Here is a 22,384-nt window from a genome sequence, read left to right as displayed (position 1 = left end):
TTGCACACTGTGGGCTTGAGCTGACAGAGTAGTGTTAAATGGGCTAACTTGACCCAAGGCAATGGATATATCTGGGCCAAGAATATATCTCGACACTTGTACACAGGCAGGATCTATCATGTTTTCATGCATGATCACTGGAGGGTTCAGCGTGCTTGTAAATCATCTGATTTAATCCCTGTGAATGAAAGGAATATGATCCCTCCGCTTGTTTTGCAGCTGTAAAGCCATTGACATTCAAACAGCGGGACGAGCACAGCGAGGGGTCCAATAACAGCTCCAGACATAGATGCACACACACATTCACAGACTAAAACACTTCATTTCAAGGTCCTCGACAAGTCAGGAAACACACACATACACACAAACGTAGATACTCACACACAGACACACATTAATAGGATTATTATGGCCAGATTGCAAAGTGTCAGCTCAGTGCTAAAGCCCTCACAGTCTGCGTTGGGATATTGTGTGTGTGTGTGTGTGTGTGTGTGTGTGTGTGTGTGTGTGTGTGTGTGTGTGTGTGTGTGTGTGCGCTCATGCTTGAGGGAGAACAGACAAGAGAAAGAGAGTTTGACTTTAAGTCGTTGACAGGCTCTTTGCTTATGAGGCAAACTCAGTAGTGTGTGTGTGCACGTGTCTGTATGTGTGTGTGTGCCTGAGCTCTGTGATAATGTCAATGGTGTCAGCAACCATGGACCAACAGCACACAAAGGAAAAGTAAGCCCTCTGAGCGTCGCTGGTGATCTTACACTCTCTTTCAACAGCCTCTTATGTAACACCAGAGGGGATTTACAGTGATTCTGCCCTTTTTTAGTTGTTCCTCCAAATATTCAATGAACAAGAATACATGACAAAGTTCATAATGTGCTCAACAGACTTTAAAATGGTGGTTTTTGTTGCCATCCCTCAGCCTGTACCTGTGCATGCAGGCCAAACTGACAAACACACATGCATGTACATGAAGTTCTTACCCTCACTCATGCATGCCATCCTCAACCCGAACCTGTTCTCCCTGACCCTAGGGGGCACTCTCTCCCGCCAAGCCTCAATGCCTTGCCAACGACAGCACTTTGCATCCAGAGCTCCTTCCTCAAGCCATGGCCCCACCCCTCAGACTGATGACTCATACACCCTTGGCTATGATCCCACAGGTACACACACACACACACACACACACACACACGCACACACACACACACACACACACACACACACACAGACCAACTTCCTCCCATCTGTTTGGTTTCGGTTCACCACCTGTGACACATTCATGTCCTCCCAGGCGAGGATGGATTATTGAAAAGACCTACTGGGCACAGGCCCAGGGACCCAAAAGGTTAGGGGCCCTCCTCTGTTTGAAGTGACTGTCATTATTTCTAGTGACAAAGTCAATCAAACACACAAGGTGCAAAACAGCTAAAAAGAGATGTAATGCGACCATAAACAGACATCACACAACCACAAAGAGATGCAGTGTGACCACAAAGAGACTCAGTACAACTGCAAAGAGACATAATATCACCACAGATGCAAAACGAATAGTGATGGTCTGCTGGGAACGCCTGGCGGAAGAACCTGTCCAGATGATCTTCAACTCCCACCTCCGGGAGAGCTTCGACCGCGTCCCGAGGGCAGAGGGGGACACTGAATCCGAATGGGCCTTGTTCCGCTCTGCCATTGTCGAGGCGGCGGTTGTGAGCTGTGGCCGCAAGGCCGCTGGGGCCAGTCGCGGCGGTAATCCCCGAACCCGCTGGTGGACACCAGAGGTGAGGGGAGCCGTCAGGCTGAAGAAGGAGGCCTACAGGGCATGGTTGGTCTGTGGGTCTCCGGAAGCAGCTGAAGGGTACCGGCGGGCCAAGCGGAGCGCAGCAGCGGCAGTCGTTGAGGCAAAAACTCAGGCGTGGGAGGAGTTCGGTGAGGCCATGGAGGAAGACTATCGATCGGCTCCAAAGAGGTTCTGGCAAACCGTCCGGCGCCTTAGGGGGGGAAGGTGGCAACTTGCTCACACTGTTTACAGTGGGGGCGGGGAGCTGCTGACATCAACTGGGGACATTGTCGGGCGGTGGAAGGAATACTTTGAGGAGCTCCTCAATCCCACCAACACGTATTCCAGTGAGGAAACAGAGACGGGGGTTTCGGGGGCGGGTCGTCCAATTACTGGGGCAGAAGTTGCTGAGGTAGTGAAACAACTCCGAGGCGGCGGAGCCCCGGGGGTGGATGAGATTCGTCCTGGATATCTCAAGGATCTGGATGTTGTAGGGCTGTCCTGGCTGACACGCCTCTGCAACATTGCGTGGACATCGGGGGCAGTGCCTCTGGAGTGGCAGACCGGGGTGGTGGTCCCCATTTTCAAGAAAGGGGACCAGAGGGTGTGTTCCAACTACAGGGGGATCACACTCCTCAGCCTACCCGGTAAGGTTTACTCCAGGGTGCTGGAGAAGAGGGTCCGGTCGATAGTTGAACCTCGGATTGAGGAGGAGCAATGTGGTTTTCGTCCCGGACGCGGAACCGTGGACCAGCTCTTTACCCTCGCCAGGGTGCTGGAGGGGGCATGGGAGTTTGCCCAACCAGTCCACATGTGTTTTGTGGATTTGGAGAAGGCTTACGACCGTGTCCCTAGGGGCATCCTGTGGGGGGTGCTCCAGGAGTATGGGGTTGGTGGCCCCTTGCTAAGGGCCATCCAGTCCCTGTACCAAAGGAGCATGAGTCTGGTTCGCGTGGCTGGCAGTAAGTCGGACCTGTTCCCGGTGAGGGTTGGACTCCGCCAGGGCTGCCCTTTGTCACTGGTTCTGTTCATAACTTTTATGGACAGAATTTCTAGGCGCAGCCGAGTGGTGGAGGGTGTCAGGTTCGGTGACGGGAGGATCTCATCCCTGCTTTTTGCGGATGACGTGGTCCTCCTAGCTCCATCGAACAGTGACCTCCAGCTCTCGCTGGGGCGGTTTGCAGCCGAGTGTGAAGCGGCTGGGATGAGAACCAGCACCTCCAAGTCTGAGGCCATGGTCCTCAGCCGGAAAAGGGTGGATTGCCCACTCCAGGTCAGGGGGGAGGTCCTTCCTCAGGTGGAGGAGTTTAAGTATCTCGGGATCTTGTTCACGAGTGAGGGTAGGATGGAGCAGGAGATTGACAGACGGATTGGGGCAGCCTCAGCAGTGATGCAGGCGCTTAACCGGTCCATTGTGGTGAAGAGGGAGCTTAGCCAGAAAGCGAAGCTCTCAATTTACCGGTCGATCTACGTTCCAATCCTCACCTATGGTCACGAGCTCTGGGTAGTGAAAGAAAGAATGAGATCGCGAGTGCAAGCGGCCGAAATGAGTTTCCTCCGCAGGGTGGCTGGGCTCAGCCTTAGGGATAGGGTGAGGAGATCAGACATCCGGGAGGGACTCGGAGTAGAGCCGCTGCTCCTCCACATTGAGAGGAGCCAGTTGAGGTGGTTCGGGCATCTGGTAAGGATGCCTTCCGGATGCCTCCCTTGGGAGGTGTTTCGGGCATGTCCAACCGGGAGGAGACCTCGGAGCCGCCCCAGAACACGCTGGAGGGATTACATCACCCGGCTGGCCTGGGAACGCCTCGGGGTTCCTGCGGAAGAGCTGACGGAAGTGGCTGGGGAGAGGACGGTCTGGGCTTCTTTGCTGAGGCTGCTGCCCCCGCGACCCGGACCCGGATAAGCGGAGGACGACGAGTACGAGTACGAGATGCAAAACGAACACAGAGACACAATACAACCACATAGCCACGAAGAGAAACAATTTGGCAACCAAGAGATGCAATAGAACCACAAAGACACAATACAACTACAAAAGAACGCAATACGAGCACAAAGAGATGCTATGAGACCACAAACAGACATAATATCACCACAAAGAGATACAAAACAAACAGAGACACACTAAGACCACAGAGAGGTAATACACCACAAAGAGACGCAATATGACCAAAGACACAATACGACCACAAGCTTTTTCATGTCCCTCCCAGAAAGGAGTGTACATATGGTCGAGCAAGTTACCTCCACAGGTAGGACAGCTGATGTGCTGGTGATATCTTGGCAGGACTTCACTCACAATGGCATAAATCTCCGGCCACATTTAAAGGCGCTTCTGGCCATGAGGTCTCCATCCTGTTGATACCTTCATACAACTTCTCCAGTGCTGGCTTGGTGTCGGTGTGTGGTGGAAGTACACCACTATGAGAATGGCTAATATACATCCCCTGGGGAGATAAACACCGGACCCTCCAGCCCACAACCCTTGTTTCCTTTGCATCAGTCTAGAGGGCCCTTTACATGACTGTGCCCAGGGGCCCATTGTCTTATATTCCGTTTGTGTACCCAGGTTTCAGATTTCCTTCCCAAACAGCACCCCGATCCCAGTCTCCTTTTGATCAGACCTCTGGTGCTCAGTGTCAGCTCAATACAGTAGGTCCAGTCCCAGCTACAGTGAGTGTGTGTCTAAAGTGTGTGTGTGTTTGTTAGGTGCTCCACCTGACAGTCAGCTCTCAACCCCAGCTAGTCCTGCTAGCCCCACTCAGGACATTTGGGTCCTCAGGAGCTCTCCCACTGGTAAGGGTGTGTGGTCCCAAACCCCCTGCCACCCACAACCTACCCTGTGTGAACCTGTAGGTCAGATCCCATCCCAGCCACTCTGATAAACTGGGCCTCTTTAAGGAAGCTTATTCCTGTCTGTATCCCTTCATATCCCCTATGTGTTGACCTTAACCATGCCACCCTGCAAATCCCACGCCTCCCCTCTGTCACCCCCTCCAACCCACAGCCCAATAATCCTGTAATCATAACCACTGAGTTCTGTCGCAGCAGTACATAAAGGTAAGTGAGCAGCACTCCTTTAAGGCCTTTCCTTGAACTTCTGTGTTACTCCTAACAGACCGCTTTTGCAACTTGTTGGTGCAGCTGGCTCCACCCTGAAAACCAGCACAGCAAAACTATGAAACATGACAAAACAAGTCATTTCATGTAGTGTTGAGTTATGGAAATTATAGTTTGTTTTTTCAAAACCAAAGAGGTAATGTTATCTATAATTCCAGATTTTTTCTGAAATTGGCAACACTATGATATGATATTTTTGTAAATATGCTAAATGGCTTTAGGTTAGAGAGTCAGATGAGTTGATTGATCAGTCAAAGCTACAGCTGGGATATGATTAGCCTAGCTTAACACAGAAGCTGACTAATCAACACGTTTGTATCTTGTTTGTTTAATTCATACAATAACAGAAAAAGAAATGACAGTTTGTGGTTTTATGGGAAATTTCCAAGCGGCAACCCCCAGAGCTGAAAAATGAAGCCAACATTGAAGTACTTTATTAAGGCTTAAAGTGACACATATTGAAGTACGGGCTGCTTTAATAATAGACTGTCCACCCATATTGTCTTGGCTTCTCAGTCAGATCCACCACCTCCACAGCGCCACCCTCTCACCCAAATATAGTCCACAAACCAATGGGTGACGTCACAGTAGCTACATCCATTATTTTTACAGTCTATGGGAATTTCATGCTGTCACTTTCTTGCTGGTATGGATAAATTGTCGTTCATTACACCATGTAACTCCCCCTTAGAACAACACATTGTTGTTTTTACATTTCTTTTATTGTATGGTTAAAGACAAGACTTTTCTAACTTTGGACCCAGCCAGGCCAGCTGTTTCCTCCTGCTTCCAGTCTTAATGCTCAGCTAAGCTAATTGCCTCCCAGCTCTAGCCTAATACCAGTGACTGTATCTAAAGTTGGATAACCAGCTCCACTTTATCCCACCCTACAAAAGTGAAGCCGAAATATCCCACATACCACCACTGCCACCTTGCAATGGTGACGCCATTTGGAACCAGAGTCTGTGCAGTGGTGATGGGGAAGTGGAGCTGTGGTTTTGGGTTCCCGCCCATACACCCATTTGACCCAATAATGAGCAGCGCCGCTAGCTGCTACACACCCATTGACGCACACAACTGTCAGCGGTGATGCCACACCTCCTTTTTATAGCATCAAATAACTAATAAAACCAAACTTACCTTATCAGCGTGATAAAAACTACTTTGAGTGTACTTTAAGTTGTGAGTTTGGCCCATATCCCATCCGCTAACATGAAGGGTGTGGGATTTATGTGCTGTAGTGCAGTCAGCCACCAGGGCACAATCAAGATGTTTTGGCTTCACTTTTGGGGAGCTGTCTTGCCTTCCATCTTTGTATACAGTTATTGGTCCGTTCCTGCCCACAGACATGGGAGTGGTGTTGATCTTCTTATTTAAGTTTTGAAAAGAAATCAAATAAGGGTATTTCCTAAAATGGTGGACTAACCCTTTAAGGTTGAATAGGACTTTCTAATGACTTGTTAAAAAACTTATTTGCAGTGCACTCAGACCACATACCTTAACTTGCAAATGACCCCCTACAATCTTGCTGTCTCTCCTCATTTCCTAATTATCAAATTCTATGCAGGTCTGATTCCACACTGTGATATCTCTCTCTCTCTCTCTCTCTCTCTCTCTCTCTCTCTCTCTCTCTCTCTCTGTTTTCTCTCAGGTGACAGAAACAGTGTTGGGAGTGCAGGCAGTGTGGGCAGCAGCCGCAGTGCCGGTAGCGGCCAGAGCTCAGAGAGTGGCCACAAACAGAATGGGATTCAAAATCGCCACAATGCTGACACTGGCAAGGTTAGGCCTGCTCTGATTTCTCCACAAGTTCTGCACACTGTCATTGTGTTTCACTTGGTTGAATAAATGAATGAACATTAAAATACAAGATGATCAAATCTGACATTTTGGATGTTGTCTGCAGTGGACCTCAGCCAGTCTTGAGATTTAGTGATGTGTTTGTCTTTATGATTTTTTGTGTACAGCTGGCTCCCTCTGCTGGTGAATCTGGAGATCATCTCCACATTGCAGGAGCAGACCATAGCAAACAGGCTGATGGATCCACAGGTTGGTCAGGGAATAAAACCTCTTCTGTCTTCTTCTTGTGTTAATTAACAATCCTATCAGATCTATGTTAGGATTTCTTTCTGTCTCAGCTCCTTTCTACATACCACATCTAATATTCCAGTAAGAAGTTGCAGTTACAGAAGAAAGTCATACTATTATGGGAGCAATGTCATAGGATTACAATGAAAATCTTGCTCCTGAGAACGGATTATGTTGCTTGTATGTAGCTTGGAAAAGAGGCTGTGCATTGACAGAGGTGGGGAAGGTCAACCCGGTCTCATTCTCAGGTCATCAAATACCAATGCTTTGTCACGCCCCTCGGTGCAACGCACAGGACACCCTTTAGCGTCTCTAGGTAACGCACAGCTGCAACACATTGTAACGTGGTTAATGTCATGAGTAGTTAGGTTTAAGCAACAAAATTACCTAGTACGGTTCAGAAAAAAGACCATGTTTTGTATTAAAAAAAGCACGTTTGTTACATAATATGATGTAAATAAGTTACATGGGTGACGCCACTGCGCAATGACGTAAGTAAATTATGCAACGCTTCATGATGTCACCTATTGCTTTATGGACTGCAATTTTTAAGCCCCAAGGTAGGCATTTCAGCCGTCACAATCTTGATTTCCTAAAACCAGAGTTGACCATATTTAGATGAGAGGTTGGTACTGTGGAGGAGTGAAGGGTGAATCCAACTCACAGACTGTAGCGACGGCTCAAAGATGGCCTGCCACTCAGGTGGCCCTGCCCTTAAATATACGTAACTTTGAGCCTTAATAAAATGTAAACAGGTGAGTTATAAAGAAATGAACCCCCCGTACAGGTGTCATGAATGTTGAAAGCAGCTATAGAGACCAAAACTGTTTTCTGTACCAAGCTGTAATAGTGTTTATTTCTGCAGTAAATTTGAGCATTTTAGCATGGTGGTCTATGGCATTGCTTCACAACTGGTGGGTTGCAGTCCAAAAGTGGGTCATAGGTCCATTCTAAATGGACCACAAGTGACTCATGAATGTGCCAGGTTTATCAAAAACACACTTAATTTTGCACATTTGGCACAGAGGCAGCTTTTATTTTAAGTTGCCATTTCCTATTGTAGAGTGACTGACTAACTGACAGCTACTTAACAGAGACAGCAAACTAGCTCAATGATGTGGCCAAATGCAAGTACTATGCTGAGTAGATTAAACTGTGACGCAAGGCTACTGGTTTATGGGGACTCACTCTGTTTTAGAGCCAACCTCAAGTGGCCATCTGAGGAACTACAGTTTTTGGCACTTGTGTAAAGGCTTAATTTTTCTGCCTTGGAGTTTACCGCTTGGTTAAAACATCAGTGACTTTTGGTTTCACAATGACATGAGCTTCAGCCTACTGCATGAAGGTCTTGTTTTGTTTGGCTCATCCACTTCCCCTCCCTTCCACCTTATATAGACTTTCTCGCTCCTTGTACTATGTCAGTTGCTCTGGCTTGAAGTTTTGCCACTGACAGGTTTACATTAGCTTAAAGCCTGATGTGTCTCATAAAGACACTAAAGGGTGCCTATCAGGTCGATATCACATGCTGTGGGGTGTAACACAGTGTAGATATTGAAACCTGGGAGTGTAATTGGCCTGGGCTCTGAGGATGGAGACAATGATTGGTTTGTCAAATGCATGTGCGGTTAACTTTCCCATCTCCTCAGATGAAGTGCAGCATACAGTCATCTCAGTCCCCCAGTACATTCTGGCTCCATTTCATATAATTTCCACAGAGTCATGAAGCCTGAGCTTTAATCCTTTGCTGATGCCATGAATTTGTTTTGATCTCTGCACTCTTTGACTCAGCTGTCTGGAATAAAACAAGTCCCTGCTGTGCTTTAGATGCTACTTCAAACTGTGCTCAGTTACAGACTCATAGTGTTCATTGTGTAATTGATTTAATTTCTTTTCCATGGCCTTAAATCTAGGGTAATGATACTTATTAGTGAAACCTATAACTTCTTGTCGTCCACATTCCTCATTTGACACATGAAAGGTGACAGACTGTTTACTAGTATTACAGTTTTACTTCTTTATTTTATGACATTTTCCAAAAATTCCAATTTATTTCTCCTACTCTTTTGCAAGGTAAAAATATTTATGCACTTGAGGAATGCAATTAAAGACAAATAGTGCTTTTGTTCTGCAGCTTGAGCTGTTGTTGCTGTCAGTGTACAAGGATGTGAGATGAGAGGACAGAGAACAAGCACACCTCACCACAGAAACCAATAAAACCACACGCTTCTCTCAAACACACAACCCATAAAAGCACCTGATCACCTCTCTAGGGAAGCACTACGGGCTACCAGAACGTGCCTTTGTCTGTGTATGTGTGCGTGCTTTTAGATCTCAAGGGCAGGTGCAGAAAAATCCTAGAAAAGCGCACGTGTTGCAGCTATTCTCTGGACTTATTGAGAGGGGGGCCTTTAAAGTGTTAGAGGGTGACATGCTAAATGAAGCAGAGGATCTCTGTTGACCTCAGGCTGAATAGGAAGGAGGTTTAAAGTGAAGGAGAAGAGAAATGAGGAGTGGGAGGGAGGGGTCAGAGGGAGGAGACAGGAACAGAAGCAGAAAGAGCAAAACATATTTGTTAAGTGAAGGAGACAGAGGGAGAAAGAGAACAGATCAGAGGACTGAACTGAAAGAAATGTCTGCTCTGCATGAAGGATAGTTAGAAAGAAGGATGAAGTGCCAAACATCAGGAGCTCTGACGCTCTCCTTCCTCCTAAAGGGTAAGAAGTCATGTAAGGATTGTTTGATTATTTATGGTAGCTGCCAGGGATCCAGCATTAATTCACATTTATTGTACTTTCAGTTGTTAGATATGAGCAGAGGAGTCTACTCACATCAGTGTTTGTTTATTCAGACAATGTAAAGATAAGTGCATATGAAACCAGAGAAGATACTCCTGATGAACTGATACTCTGAGTTTGAATGTAGAATTTCTAGGACATAAATTTAATATCAGTCCTACTTTTTCTCCAGTTTTTCTTCCTTTTCTGTTATGACTGTCAGATGCAAAGAAACTGTTGAACAACTAGCTCTTTTTAGGACTGTATTCCAGACTTATATTGATCTATAATATTAAGCCAAATGTGTTTTGCACTGTACACACTTCATGTTGCCTTTGTGAAGAGCAGCCTGCATCTTGACCTAAAAGTTTTCTTTTGCCCTGAGGCCAAATACCTCTCCACTAGCTACTGTTTTACTCCCTTTTGGGATAGCAGGGCCCCTGACCTTCACAACAAAGTAGAGAAAAATAAAAACTCAAAAAAAGAGCAAATAAAGAATACAGAAAGATAAGCAACACAGACACGAGAATGGTCCAGGTCCAGATAGAAAAAAACAGAGGTTCTTTGGCCCCGGGGCATCTAAATGTTGAGATTATCTTAAGTAATTAGGAAACACATGTAACCACTTACTTTCCTGGGGTTAGATGATAGACTGTATAAAATAATGGACATAGCTACTATGACATCACCCATTGGTTTATGGATTCCCATTTTGAAGCCTTGAGTTTGGCAGTTTGGCTGTTGCCATCTTGGATTTTTGGTGCCAGAGGTGACCATTTTTTGATGAGAGGATGGAAATAACCCATAACGCTAGTTGCTACCTTGGTTAGCATTGTGCATTTATAGCTATTAACTGTGGTAATACTAATGCTATTGGTAATTTTCAATGCTAATGCTAACTTTCAGCCTGTTTTGTAGCTAGTGCTAATGGTAAAAACAGACTTAAAACCATTAAAACAAAATGTACTGGCAAAGCTGAATGTCTGACTCCTTGGGGGGGTCTTTTAAACATTGAACAGGCTTTTTTTAGGCACCCAAAACATTCAAATTAACTTTCATGAACTGTAAACACACTGAAGTAGCTACAGCTAAAGTTGTGCCTATGCTTTGTGAATCGAGGGCTACACCATGGTCACATTACCTAACCAACATAGTGGCCATGGTAGTGACTTGTTGCCTTCCTCTTTCAGCCCTGGAGGTTGCTGCTTGGGTCAGATGAGAAGATTGATATAACTGTGGTGTCTCTGCAGTTAGTATAGAAATAGAATCAGGACGTGATTAGCCTAGCTTAGCATAAATACTGAAAGCAGGGGAAACAGCTAGCCTGGCCTGTTCAAAAAGATGCCCACCACTTATCTTGTTGCTTTAGTCTCTACACAAACAGATATTTAAAGATAACACTTATGGGTTTAGGAGTTAAATGCTCAAACAGACTTGTTTGCCTATTCGGATAGGTGTCTGCACAAACTTGGTAGCATAATGGTGATAACAAGGCTCCAGGAAATCACTGTGTCTGGCTGCCCGCCAAAAAGGAGTTCCCAGCATCTTCAACTCCCATGAGAACAAATACTTTTTATGTTTCTGTTATGTGACACAACATTTATGTAGTGAGGTTTAGACAAGTGTAGGTGTTTTCATACTGTGGACAGAGCTGGGCTAGCTGTCTTAAGTGTTGTTAACCTATGCCCTTAATCAAGGACCTCAGGCTAAAAATATCTTTTCAATCACTCATTAATTTTCAGTTCATCCAAATCACAAAAGAACATATTTTCTGACTAACCATTTGTGGTGTCTAGCCATGCTGATAGTTTGAATTTTTTTTTCTTGGTATAATTAAATCAATTGTCCTTCCCTTTTTTGGATTTGGTTTTCTATCTCCTCCATTACTTACTTTGGCTGTGCAAAGTGTATTTGGGTGTTCGGAAAGGTGCTTTATAGACTGTGATAATTAAAAGGTGATGGACCCTGTCAGGAGACTGACTAAAAGAACAAAATGCTCGCCTCAGGCAAAAAGACAGACAAAGTTAAGAGAAAATGGGAGGAAAGGTGCATTCTTCTGAGATCTGTGGTAATGTGTCATGACTGAAAGAGAGATGAGTCATGAGTGTGCTCAGTGGCTTTTCAGATCAGGTAGATAACACACCCTAACCCACCAGGAGAGACCCAACAACAACAACCTCTCTTACCCAGACAGCTGCAAGGAGAAGACTGATTTAACTGAGTTTGACATGACTTAAGTTAAAGGAATACTTCACCTCCAAGATGACCATTTGTATATCAGTTACTGTACTCACCCTATGTTATGTTGATTTTGTGAGGAAAACATTTCTGTCACATGCCTCCGGTGAACGAAGAATCGAATTGAAGTCATAAGGTGAATAACAGCAACAACAAAACTAGATCAAAACATCCAGTATAATCCAAATCTCGTTTATCCAATTGGAAGCTCAGTATTTTACCTCGTTGCACATGGCAGCTGCTGGTCTACCACTGCCTCGATTGGTTGGTTCATGTTATTCTTTGACTCAGTTGTTTTAAAGGGTAATTTGAGATCCTTCAAAGTCACACTGACAGAAGCAGTGGTAGACCAGCAGCTCTTGTGTTCAGTGATGTAGAATTACTGTTTTTGTCAGTTGAGCTTGGATTTGAAGAGAGCGTAGATTAAGTTTAACTTTCTGTTCAGTTCCATGTTGACGAGGTCTGGGATGTACTGAGCATACAATTGGATAAATGAGACTTGGATTAAACTGCACAAGTTGTGCGAGAGTTTGTAAGTGGATGCTTTGATATAATTTTGCTGTTTATAAATGCAGACCCTATGACTTAAATTAATCAAGAGTTTTAGAATTCTTCGTTCACCATGGGGGCATGTGAGAAAAACAAAGTTTTCTTCATAAAGTTAATGTAATAAGGGGTGAGTACTTGACAAACAAATGATCATTTGGGGTGTAAAGTATTCCTTTAATGCAGATTTTATTAGTAACTTGATCAAATGTGTATTATTCTTAGCATTTTTTTACATACAGTTTTGACTCACTTGTCACACACTTGCTGTTGCGTCGTCTTTGTCTAGGGGGCTCTTGATATTCTAACAGTGTCTCCTTTTTCCCCCAGGGTGTGCTGACCCTGCACACACTCACAATAAAGCACAGCGGAGGTTGTCGTTCTATAGGACTGATCATGTGTGTTTTTTAGGTGGTTCCCGTCGGCAGGTCAACGGCACTCCTCAGAAAGGCTTTGTGAGGCCAGAAGAGCTTCTGGAGGGCAAGGTCAGTTGAGTACTTTAGTGCTGTAGCTGTGTGAGAGAGACACCTCCTAAACATCCTCCGTCTCTGTTGTCAGGACTCTGAGGCCATTTACCAGTGGTTATGTGAGTTCCAGTTGGAGCAGTACACATCTAACTTCATCAGTGCAGGATATGATGTACCCACCATCAGCAGGATGACCCCTGAGGTGTGTGTATTACAGTTAGCATTTTAGCATTGATGAATTGTGTAAATATTGTATATAGTACTGAAGCATTGCCAATATTTGAATGATGAAATGTTTTTGTCCTCATTTTTTGATGTTGTGTATTCACTGGCTGCCTTTGTGTGTTTTGTCCTTCAGGACCTGACAGCTATTGGAGTGACCAAACCAGGCCACAGAAAGAAGATTTCAATGGAGATCGGCAAGCTGAGCATCCCTGAGTGGCTGCCTGATTACATTCCTGTGAGGACACACCTCTAATGTCTGACTCACATGTTGTAACAACCCTGAAATGCAGCTACTTCTCTTGGATTTGTTGTAATACTCTGAACCACATGTGTCTAACTGTGTTCCATCATGGTCACACAGTTGATAGTACTACTTAAAATTAGCTAAGCACAGCACCCAAAATGATTCTGACTGTCTGTTTGTTGCTCTCAGTCGGACCTGGGAGAGTGGCTGAGTGTGATTGGACTGCCTCAGTACCAGAAGAGATTGTGTGACAACGGCTATGACTCCATTACTATCGTCAAAGACATTACTTGGGAGGACCTGCAGGAGATAGGCATCACCAAACTGGGTGAGCAATTAGACCGAATATGTATGTGCTGTGGATGTCCCCAAAGGATGAAGCTGTTCCATATTTAAATGTTTACTCTTCACTCTCTTCAGATCCTTTTATGTCCATTTGAACTTGCTCTTGTTTGTGTCTCCAAATAAACTTGACGCTTCACAGCACTAGGGTTACAGTGGTGTACTGGATTCAGGGTATACCATGGGCTAAAAATTGATGATTATCATACCATGTACATTTGCTTTACTACGGTATTTTCAAAAAAGCTACCAAACAGAGAATCTCACCTGTGTGCGCACGTCTCATTCTCTACCTGACTGCTTGTCAGACTTTTTACGGCACACACATTGTGTAATTCCGAATACCGTGAAACTGTAGTATTTTCTGAAATGGTTATTGCACTATGAAAATCTCATACCATTTGAACCCTTCACGCAACATATTGTTGGTGTTGCACCTCTAGGAGTCACAAGAGAGGCTTTAGACTGTACATCTTGTTTTTTGAATCTCACACATTCATTTTACAGTTTTTTACTGTGATAGAAATTAAGTGACTTCAGACCATGAATAAATTTCATTTAAATGTTTTCTACATACTTTGTAGCAATTAAGAAAATTAGCAATAACTCAAAGAGGGATGACTAATTTAAAGGAATACTTCACCCCCCAATTTACCATTTGTATATCAGTTACACACCCTGTGTTATGTTCAGTTTGTGAAGAAAACTTTGTTTTTGTTACATGCCTCCACAATGAACAGAGAATCCAAAAACAGAGAAAATACTTGTTTAATTGAAGTCATAGGGGGCCACGTTTAGCAGCAGTAAAACTATATCAAAACATCTGTTTATAAACTCACACAACTCATGCAGTATAATCCAAAAGTCTCATTTATCCAGTTGTATGCCATGTACTTCCCAAACACATACATGTTTGTGAAAACTTCACTGTCTCAGTCTCTGCAGATAAATACATCCCCACACTTCTAGTGGGTCATAAGTGATAATTGAGAGGGATTACTTCTGTATGAGTCTATACATCATTACATCATTTCTTTTTTTTTTTAGGAGAATTCTACATATTGATAGTATATCTTTAAAGCAGCTGACTTATAATAGGAAGCTCTGTGTTCTGTATTCAGTAGATTGTAGTGATTGCTGTCTCTCTGTTTCAGGCCATCAGAAGAAGCTCATGTTAGCAGTGAAGAGACTTTGTGACCTGCAGCGCTCTCGTAACCATGCCGACAGAGCTGGAGGTGGGACTCTTCGACGGAAGCCCCCCGCTGCCCTGGAGCTGGTGGCCATTGAACACACACCAACACACAATGTGCACGCTCACGCTCATGCCCGCTCTGATGCTCCTTCTGACGACTGCTGCCCCTCCCCTCGCACCCCCAGGACCCTCATGTCCTTCCAGGACAGCGAGTTGAGCGCCGAGCTGCAGAGTGCTATGATGGGCAGAGCTGGGGGAGGAGCTGCAGAGGCATTCGGCATCAGGGGCGTGACCTCTGCAGCAGTTATATCTGCCATGTCAGTCAGTCAGGAGAGCATTAGCATGAGATCGCGGGGATCAGGGAATTCTGGAAATTCAGGATATTCTCAAGATCACCAGGCTGCACCGTCCTCAGCCAAGGTATCCAGCCGGTCAGAGGAGAGTCTAGGGAGCGGTGCAGGGGAGGAGGCCAAGCGTGGGGGAAGCAGTCCTGGAGGCAGAGGTAGACAGAGACCTACAGAGATGTGGGAGCACCAGAATCGCTCAGCTACCCCCAACAAACTCCCCTTCTCCCCCCTAACACCTCCGCTAACCCCCAGCAAGATGCCTCGCTTTGCATACCCGGCCGTCCCACCCAAGGCCAAACACTTCCAGTCTCCAAACCGCCTCTATCAGCCTCAGCATCATCCACCTCCCTCCCCTTCTTCCCCATCCCCGCAGCCTTCCCCTACACAGAAGGCCTTCAGTTACATCCACGCTCAGGCAGGAGGCATCAACGGGGCCCCACGGGTGCTTTCCAAGCCTCTGCCTGGAGCTGTACCTCTGCTGGGACCCCGGCCTGGGCAGGGCCCAGCTGAGGAAGTCCAGAGGGGCCCGCACAAGAAGCGTGCCCAAAGCCTGACTCGCTACGCCTTGTCTGATGGCGAACCGGACGATGATGACGACCCTGTTCCCTCCCACACCTCTGCTTCCTCTGGAGCCATGCCCTCCTATGCCACCCTGTCGCGCAGGCCGGGACGCGGGCACACAAGTGCCACAGGGGCCCAACGCCACATCAACCGCAGCCACTCTTTTGCTGTGCGATCTCGACGCAAAGGCCCTCCCCCACCACCGCCCAAGAGGATGAGCTCGGTAAGCGGCAGCCCGGCACGCCAACCGGGCAATGGACAAGGGGTGGAGCCAGAGGTGAAGGGAGGGGTGGAGACAGAGAGCTCAGGCAGTGTGAGGAGCATCGCAGCCAGGTTAGAGGGAAGCAGCAGCAGCAGCCCATCCAGGAGGATAGATATACCTCCACCTCATATCCCAGTTTCACCTGTTTTCAATCCCGTTTCCTCCCCGATTCCACACGGGATGACTCCTCACGTCATCCTACAGCACTCCAAACCTGTCCCTGCTCTGGGCGTTGGGGGCCTGAGGAGGACAGGAAGCGAGAGGACCGAAGTGGAGATTGACAGGCAAACACTTGAAGAGAGAGACAGGAAAAGTGAAAGAATGTCAAAGAGTGCTACTGCATCTCCGAAGCACGCTGACCACCTCCCTTTCGCTGAAGAAGGCAACCTCACTATCAAACAGAGGCCAAGGATGTCAGCTGTCACCCACGCAGACACTGAAATCAGAACTTCTCCACAACGTCCAGCTCAGACTCCGACCAGCTTGGAGCTCCCCGAGTTCAACCTGAAAGAGTCTGACACAGTGAAAAGACGACACAAACCCAAAGACAAAGACTCACTGACACCTGATGAGGTTACCTCCCCTCACAAAGACAGCAACCACCTGCAAACCAACAGTCTTCAAATGCACAATGAATTCAGGGCGCAGAGTGATGATGAATCTCAGAGGCCAGTGATTATGTTCCAGAGAGTGGGCTCCATGGGAAAAGGCCCAAAGCCTCCAGTGTCCTCAAAACCTCCCAGTCCACTCAAACAACCCCCTAACAGCAGACCAACAACCCCCCAGAAAGCCGTCTGTTCAGTACCAGCTAGTCCACAAACAGCCATTCCTAAACTAACCAGTGTACAGATTCACACAGTCTCCCCGAAACTGGGCGGCAGCATTCACACACAGACATGTATACCTAGCCCCAAACCTGTGCACCCGCAGACAGTGATGTCCAAGCCAGAGAGTCCCCAGAAAGTTGCTGGTTTGTCTGTATCAAGACTCCCTCAGCCCAGCATGGTGTCTGCATCAACAGCAGGTAAGACTGGCAAAAAAAAGATTTTGGCTTATTTTGTGACTAAGGCCTAGTCCACACGGACCCGTGTACTTCTGAAACCGTGTATTATCCTATGCCATATGGCTGTTTAGCCACACGCAACTGCAATTTTGGGGCCCCCGAAACTGCATTTCTTTGAAACTGGAGTCCAGGGTGAAATTTTTGGAAGACTTGGTGCCAGAGGTTGCGTGTAGATAGGATAACCGCAGTATTTTATTACCTGTCTCCATTGTTTGATGTCAGAACGACGGTAAATAGCTAGTGAAATGGCAGACCAAACAAACATGCTGCTGCTAACTTTATTTGTGAGCGTGCTATCTGCTCCCTTTGCATGGCATATCCAGCTGCTTGATCTAACGACGAACGAAGGAGGATGCTCCTGTTGCTAGCTACCCACTACCACGAAAGCAGCGACGGGCCTGCCAACGGAGGTAATGGATACGGCCAGGTTGGACCTCCGTTGGCAGGCCCGTTGCTGCTTTCGTGGTAGTATAGTTGGTCATTCAGGCACCTCTGCTGTTGAATTAGGTCGCGCTATTTTTGTGGATCGGGTTGTTTTTATTTTCCGCACTTCCTTATTACGGTATTGACTCTGACTTCTGATTGGTTAAAATGGCCTTTCCGTTAGAAGTTACATCGCCACCTACTGCTTTGGCATGTGTATCACATCACTTGGTAGTGGGGTTTGCGGTTTCGTGTGGATATCATATATTTTTATCACACCACTCGTGTTGACCTTTTTTTTTTTTTTTTTTGGGAAACTGGAGCCCGAAAAACAGAAGTAGTGGTTTCAGAAGTACACACACACTAGGCCTGAATCTGCCTCATTAAAGGAATCCTTCACCTACAAAGTGGTTATTTATTTATCAGTTCCTCACCCCGCGTTTCATTGAATTTGTGAAGAACACTACGTTTTTCTTGCATACCTCCACAGTGAACCAAAAATCCAAAAAATGGAAGTAAGAAGGGTCTGCATTTTACAACAGCAAAACTGTATCAAAACATCCGTTTACAAACTCGTGCAGTGTAATCCAAGTGTCAGTTATCCAGTCATATGCTCAGTACTTCCAAAACAGACAGCCCTTTCCGACAGGGAACTGAACTAACAGTGAGTGCTTTGTGTCTTCAAAGCCAGACTCCATTGACAAAAACAGTAATTTTACCTTGCTGAGCACTGGAGCTGCTGGTCTACCACTGCCTTGATCGGTAGTTTGTTATTGTGAGACACTGATAAATCCTAACTAAACATTTAAAATACCAATGTCACACACTAACACAAACCAACCAACTAACTAACAAACTCAAAATGCATTTTGTTTGGATGACAGATTAATCCCTCACCTTTGATCCCTCAGGACTGAACCTCAACGTGGTCCAGAGCGTTACGTTTGCTGCTCCTTCTACCCCAACTCCGGCCCATTCGTACCCCACCTCGGCACCTCCAGGTCAGACAGGGAAAGCAGGGACGGCCGGTCTGGAGGTGCTGGCTCAGAAGAGGCTGGAGCAAACCAGTACGTCACTGGAGGCTGCCCTCAAAGTGGTGGAGAACAAACTGGCGCAGGGGAGCAATGTGGACAGGTAAGCACTACTGATCTGCACTCACATGTTGGAAGGCTGGTTGTGTGTTCCACAAAGGGCTTTCAGGGACATGCAGGACAAGGAAGTGTATCAATTATGTTATTCAAAACCAAGTCACCACTTTGTTTGCCTCTGTCTTGTTTACCAGGCCAGTAAATCTGAATGAATTACTGTCTTCTCTGGTGCCCATGGATTCAGTAAAATGAACCAAACAATTGAATTGTGGAAAATCTTACCGAGCTAATATGTGCAGCATGTCCATATTGACACAAGTTTAAACATTTGTATCTGTATGAGAGATCTAAGCAGCTAATTAACCCTAGCTTCAGTGGACAGCAAACAACATGGTTTTATACTTCCAAAAAGAAAGGTTTATAAAAATGAACTACGTGGTAACCAGACCAGACGTCTAATTGAGACAGGTGTTTATCTGTCAAAATGTGTAGCCACAGTTTTACAGTATGCAGCATTCTATTCAGTTGCTTGCATTCTACAACCTCACCACCAGATGCCACTAAATCCTTCATGCTGCTCTTTTAAATTCAATATGAGGATGAACCAGGCACTATACTTTATTCAGCAGCGTTACCTAGAACAACTGAACTCCACATACTGTTAACAGTCTGCTTGTAACACAGTCCTGTCTTGTTTCTCAGTGGCAGCAGCACAGTGAAGGCGGCAGGAAATATTCTGGATGACATCGGCAACATGTTCGACGACCTGGCTGACCAGCTGGACGCTATGTTGGAGTGACATCCCCCCAACTCCCTCACAAACTTCCTTTCTTAGGAGAGCGACAGACCAAACACGGAGAGTGAGCTCCCTTTGAAGCTGCTGAGAGCAGAGACAATGGAGGGCTCAGCTCCTCTCCATCACTCTGGGTAAATCCATAACAGAAACTTTATTTATCCACGACGGGGGAAATTCTCAGAAAGTGCACATCTGAGGATTTCCTGCACGACTTTTCCTCAGTATTGCCCAGTTTTTTTCAACGCGAGCACTTCGCCTTAGGACACACACCTGGGAATGTTATTGGAGGAACAACAAACTGCAGCTTCCACACATCTCTGTGTGTGTATGTGTGTGTGTTCAGTATAGTATCACTAAAGGGAATGAGGGTCCACTTTATTCATGTTACCTGTAAATATATAGATGAGTCTATGGTGACACTGTGTATGTGTGTAGTCTTTATACTGAATATATTTATACTTCTGTATGTTTGTTTTGTAACAAATAGAGTTCACTGTTTAAATCATTCTGGTGTATATTAGCATAACTGTCTTATATATATTTTGCTGCTTCTTGTCTATAACACGGGAAAACTATTGTATTTAAAGCAGCGTATTCCTGATGTGTTGCAACATGTTTTTACCAAAGTCTTTTATCCTCTTCAGGAGGCACGTTGTGGGGCTTCTGTCAGCACTAAGTGAGGAAACATTCTGTCTTTAAAGCGTTCTCGTCGGTGCATCAGGTGTGACTGTGGAGCTCAGTCCACCTCCCACTAACAGTTTGGAAGGTTTTACAGCTCGCCTCAGGGTGCTATGAAGTGAATTGACTGTAAGTGTGCTGGTTTCAGAGAAGAATTCCAAAGAGTACAAAGCATTTCAAGTAAGTCATCTGAAAGAATATGGTCATTATTTCAAAGTGACTCGACACAGTTAGAGATCGGGTTTATATAGAGGAGTCTGCAGTGTGCTACAGGAATCATTAAAGACTTTAACATGTTAAAAAGTAAAATAACATCAAATGATAAGTTGATACCTTTTAAAACGCCATTGCAAAGTTTTTTTCTTTACTTTTTTTTTTTTTTTTTTAACATTTAAAGGGACAGTTCACCCCAAAATTAAGAATCCATATTTTTTCCCTTACCTGTGCTGTTGTTTATCAGTCTAAATTGTTTTGGTTTAAGTTTTAGAGTGTTGGAGATATCAGCCGTGGAGTTGTCTGCCTTCTCTCCAGTATAATAGAACTAGCTGGCACTCGGTTGGTGGAGCTCAAAGCAACAAAAAACACACTGGAAGTTTTTTGTTTTTTTTTTGGGGGGGGGGGGGGCATTTTGCCTTTATTTGACAGTACAGTCATGCCGTGAAAGGGGGTGAGAGGGCGAATGACATGCTGCAAAGGGCTGAGGGTTGGAATCGCAGCCACTGCGGCAAGGACAAAGCCTTTGTACAAGAGGTACCTGCCCCACCAGGTGAGCTTGTGGGCTTAAGATAATCCACAGACCTTGTGAGCAGTTTCATGTAGGAAATATTTTCTTTTTACCAAAGTATACCCACCTGCTGTATTACTGTGCAGAAGGAAGTGTGCATCTACTCATGGATAAGAGGCTTGTGACAGTGTCAGATGAACATTAACAGCGTCCTCCTTGGCTGAGCTGTAATGTTAGCTAGCTCAGTGGAGCTACGTAAGCTAGAATTAGTTGCATGGTGATATGGTTGGCTGGTCTAGACTGATAAATAGCATTACAGGTAAAAGGAAAATATGTATTTTTTGTTTTGAGGTGAACTGTCCCTTTAAATTCTCCTAGCACACTCCAGACTCCACTGAGGAGCAGGGACCTCTCACAAAGCAATCAGTGTGTTAAACAGCTTATTGTGGTTAACTCTGGCTTTTTCTTTTTTACTTTTTACTGCTGCAGTGAATGAATTCCCCAGCAGGAATCAGTACTTTCATTAAATATGTTACTGTGGATCTGTTGCATATGATTAGCTCTTCCATATACATGAGCTTATAGCTGGGTTGATAAAGTCAGAGTTAACAGAACCAGCTGGTAACCAGCTTTGTGAGACAAGTTATTCAGGATCACCAAAGTTTACCGAAGCCGGATGTCTCAAAAAGGTTGTACAGTGAACGTAATGTTTGGGAACTAGGAGCTGTTGTTTCGTTGCATTTTACTTTCATTAACCTCTCCCTCTGTTGTAATGCACCTTACAAAGTATTCACTGCACAAAACTATGCTTTTATGATTGACCCACCTGACGCCACTGTCAGCCATTGACCCAATGCCGTACACTTATTGTGCGACTCAGTGTCTGTCTGTGAGCCATCCTCTGTTAGTGAGCTCAGTAGTGAAAAGCCATCTTTGATTTTTCATTTGTCCTTTTTTTAATGGCCCTCAGAAAGTTCTTCTCAAGACTTGGATGCACTGTAAAAAAAAAAAATCAGGGAGTTGGCATGTTTTTAAGATTGCGAGGTGTACTTGTATTTTTACATCAAACATAACATTTAGCACTATTGATTCCTCTGTTCTGTTTTGATGGATGCCTGTTACTTTTTAATAATATTTCCATTGAATTCTGTATCATCCTGAAAATCATTAAAAGGAGAATTTGTACTGAGGAAGAGTTTGTCCAGGTGTATTCAGATAGGAAGTGAGGATGATTACTTACTCTGTACCCTTTTTTCCACTAAAATTAACACATACATGCAGGTTATTTAAATGTGGGAAAACCAAAAATAAGCGACAGACTCCTTTCCCCAGCGCCAGTAGAGGAGTATGGCTCTCAGTTATATTTGTGGTTTATAAACTTGGATGTGACAGATGTGCCAGAAAAGGTCAGTAAACAGTAGAAAGTGCTTGAAAGCCAGTG

At 45.3% G+C, this 22,384-nt stretch overlaps 1 protein-coding gene across 2 annotated transcripts in view; it reads left to right on the top strand.

Moving 5' to 3' along the window:
- LOC125880918 (caskin-2-like) overlaps window positions 1-22,132 on the top strand; it is a 77,140-nt gene extending 55,008 nt beyond the window's left edge. For both annotated transcript variants that reach the window (XM_049563754.1, XM_049563755.1), the window contains 10 exons: window positions 1,026-1,154; window positions 6,540-6,667; window positions 6,853-6,934; window positions 12,943-13,016; window positions 13,090-13,200; window positions 13,357-13,458; window positions 13,657-13,795; window positions 14,964-17,195; window positions 18,569-18,791; window positions 19,448-22,132. In XM_049563754.1, the coding sequence (XP_049419711.1) occupies window positions 1,026-1,154; window positions 6,540-6,667; window positions 6,853-6,934; window positions 12,943-13,016; window positions 13,090-13,200; window positions 13,357-13,458; window positions 13,657-13,795; window positions 14,964-17,195; window positions 18,569-18,791; window positions 19,448-19,544 (3,317 nt within the window). In that variant the 3' untranslated portion in view covers window positions 19,545-22,132. The remainder of the gene's footprint in view (window positions 1-1,025; window positions 1,155-6,539; window positions 6,668-6,852; window positions 6,935-12,942; window positions 13,017-13,089; window positions 13,201-13,356; window positions 13,459-13,656; window positions 13,796-14,963; window positions 17,196-18,568; window positions 18,792-19,447) is intronic.
- The last annotated feature ends 252 nt before the right edge of the window (window positions 22,133-22,384 follow it).

This window comes from Epinephelus fuscoguttatus, linkage group LG20 (assembly GCF_011397635.1).
Source record: "Epinephelus fuscoguttatus linkage group LG20, E.fuscoguttatus.final_Chr_v1".
Classification (NCBI taxonomy): Eukaryota; Metazoa; Chordata; class Actinopteri; order Perciformes; family Serranidae; genus Epinephelus; species Epinephelus fuscoguttatus.
The sequence above is the reverse complement of the archived record's forward strand: the minus strand, read 5'-3'. Positions and strand labels throughout refer to the sequence as shown.